Source organism: Cyprinodon variegatus, unplaced genomic scaffold (genome assembly GCF_000732505.1).
Source record: "Cyprinodon variegatus isolate N-32 unplaced genomic scaffold, C_variegatus-1.0 Scaffold0, whole genome shotgun sequence".
Taxonomy (NCBI): domain Eukaryota; kingdom Metazoa; phylum Chordata; class Actinopteri; order Cyprinodontiformes; family Cyprinodontidae; genus Cyprinodon; species Cyprinodon variegatus.
In genome coordinates this window covers 442,207-443,841 of record NW_015150453.1, presented here as the reverse complement: position 1 = coordinate 443,841, position 1,635 = coordinate 442,207, and the positions used below count along the sequence as shown (strand labels likewise).

At 40.7% G+C, this 1,635-nt stretch overlaps 1 protein-coding gene across 1 annotated transcript in view; it reads left to right on the top strand.

Moving 5' to 3' along the window:
- Positions 1-1,635, top strand: part of LOC107103499 (ras/Rap GTPase-activating protein SynGAP-like) — a 345,104-nt gene that overhangs the window by 284,804 nt on the left and 58,665 nt on the right. Inside the window, exons 12-13 of the mRNA XM_015403604.1 lie at positions 578-722; positions 856-1,096. Of these exons, the coding sequence (XP_015259090.1) occupies positions 578-722; positions 856-1,096 (386 nt within the window). The remainder of the gene's footprint in view (positions 1-577; positions 723-855; positions 1,097-1,635) is intronic.

The following is a 1,635-nucleotide window of genomic DNA, read 5'->3' as shown; positions in this document are numbered from 1 at the left end:
GCAAATTAGCTACTGCACGCAAAATTGGATCTTGATAAATCCGGCCCTTTGTGTCCCACAGCACAGGCATTAGAACTGATGTGGACATGTCCCCCTGAAAACTGTCTTTTCAAGGATTTTTTAAAAGGAAGGCAGTTTGGAGATTGGCCTGAAATTGACAATAAATGCAGGATCTATTCCAGGCATTTTAATTAGGGGCTGTACAACAGCATGTTAAAAATATACAGGCACCACACCTGCGGGCAGTCTGCTATTTATAGTGCCAGAACAGAGGTTCCAACAGTAGGGAAGACCTCTTGAGATAATCGAAGAGGAACAGCATCATTTAGAGAACCTGAGGGCCTCAACCCACCAACAGTCTCCTGTAGACAGGACAGAGTCACAGGCTGGAACTGATCATAAACAGCAGAGCAGGTGACAGAGATTGACGTGTAATAAGCAGCAGGGGCGATGAGAACCCAGGCAGACATTATCAATGAAGAAGTAATAACATTGAATGTTATTCTTCACATTTAACAGTCTTTGGTTGATGTTAGCATTCAAAGTGGACTTGTTATAAATAAAATGTCACCTGCAGGGGAGTTCATAAGGGCCTTGTATGAGTCAGAGGAAAACTGTGAAGTGGACCCAATGAGAATACCCCCATCTGTGCTGCCAGACCACCAAGCCAATCTTCGAATGTGCTGTGAACTGGCTCTCTGCAAAATCGTTAACTCCCATTGGTAAGCTCCCAATTACTGCAAAAATTATAAGCTATTCATAGAGGTTGCATTGCTGTTGTTTGTCCTGAGCAGGGTGAAAGGAAAAGTAATGTGTTTCTGTCTGATTATGAAAATGTATTACACGTCTTTGCAGTGTATTCCCTCGTGAGCTGAAGGAGGTTTTTGCATCCTGGAGAGTGCGCTGCGCTGAGAGGGGTCGGGAGGATATCGCCGACCGTCTCATCAGCGGCTCGCTCTTCCTGCGCTTCCTGTGTCCTGCCATCATGTCCCCGTCACTCTTCAACCTCACCCAGGAGTACCCCGACGAGCAGACATCACGCACTCTCACACTTATCGCCAAAGTAGTGCAAAACCTGGCGAACTTTTCCAAGTCAGTACAGCCTCATTTGTTAACAAGCATTCTGCTAAGCAAGGCCTACATATATATATATATATATATATGTATATATATATATATATATATATATATATATATATATATATATATATATACAATAAGTATTTAAACACCCTGCTATTTTGCAAGTTATCCCACTTAGAAATCATGGAGGGGTCTGAAATTGTTATTGTTGTTGCATGTCCACTGTGACAGAAATAATCTAAAAGATAAAATCCTATAATCACAATATATGAAGCTGATATAATAAAACTGCAAAAAGGAATTGAAAAACATGAGAATAAGTGTTAATATTTGGAACAGTCATACCTTCTTTGCAATTCCAGAGGTCAAACATTTCCCATAGTTTTTCATCAGGTTTGCACACACTGCAGGAGGGATTTTGGCCCACTCCTCCATACAAATCCTTTCTTGTCACTCAGGTTTGTACGGAAGAGGATTAGGGCCACTGAAAAAAAAAAAAGTTAACTGATTTTTAAAATTTTATTTTCAGTATAGTATGGGAAAAAAGTCAGA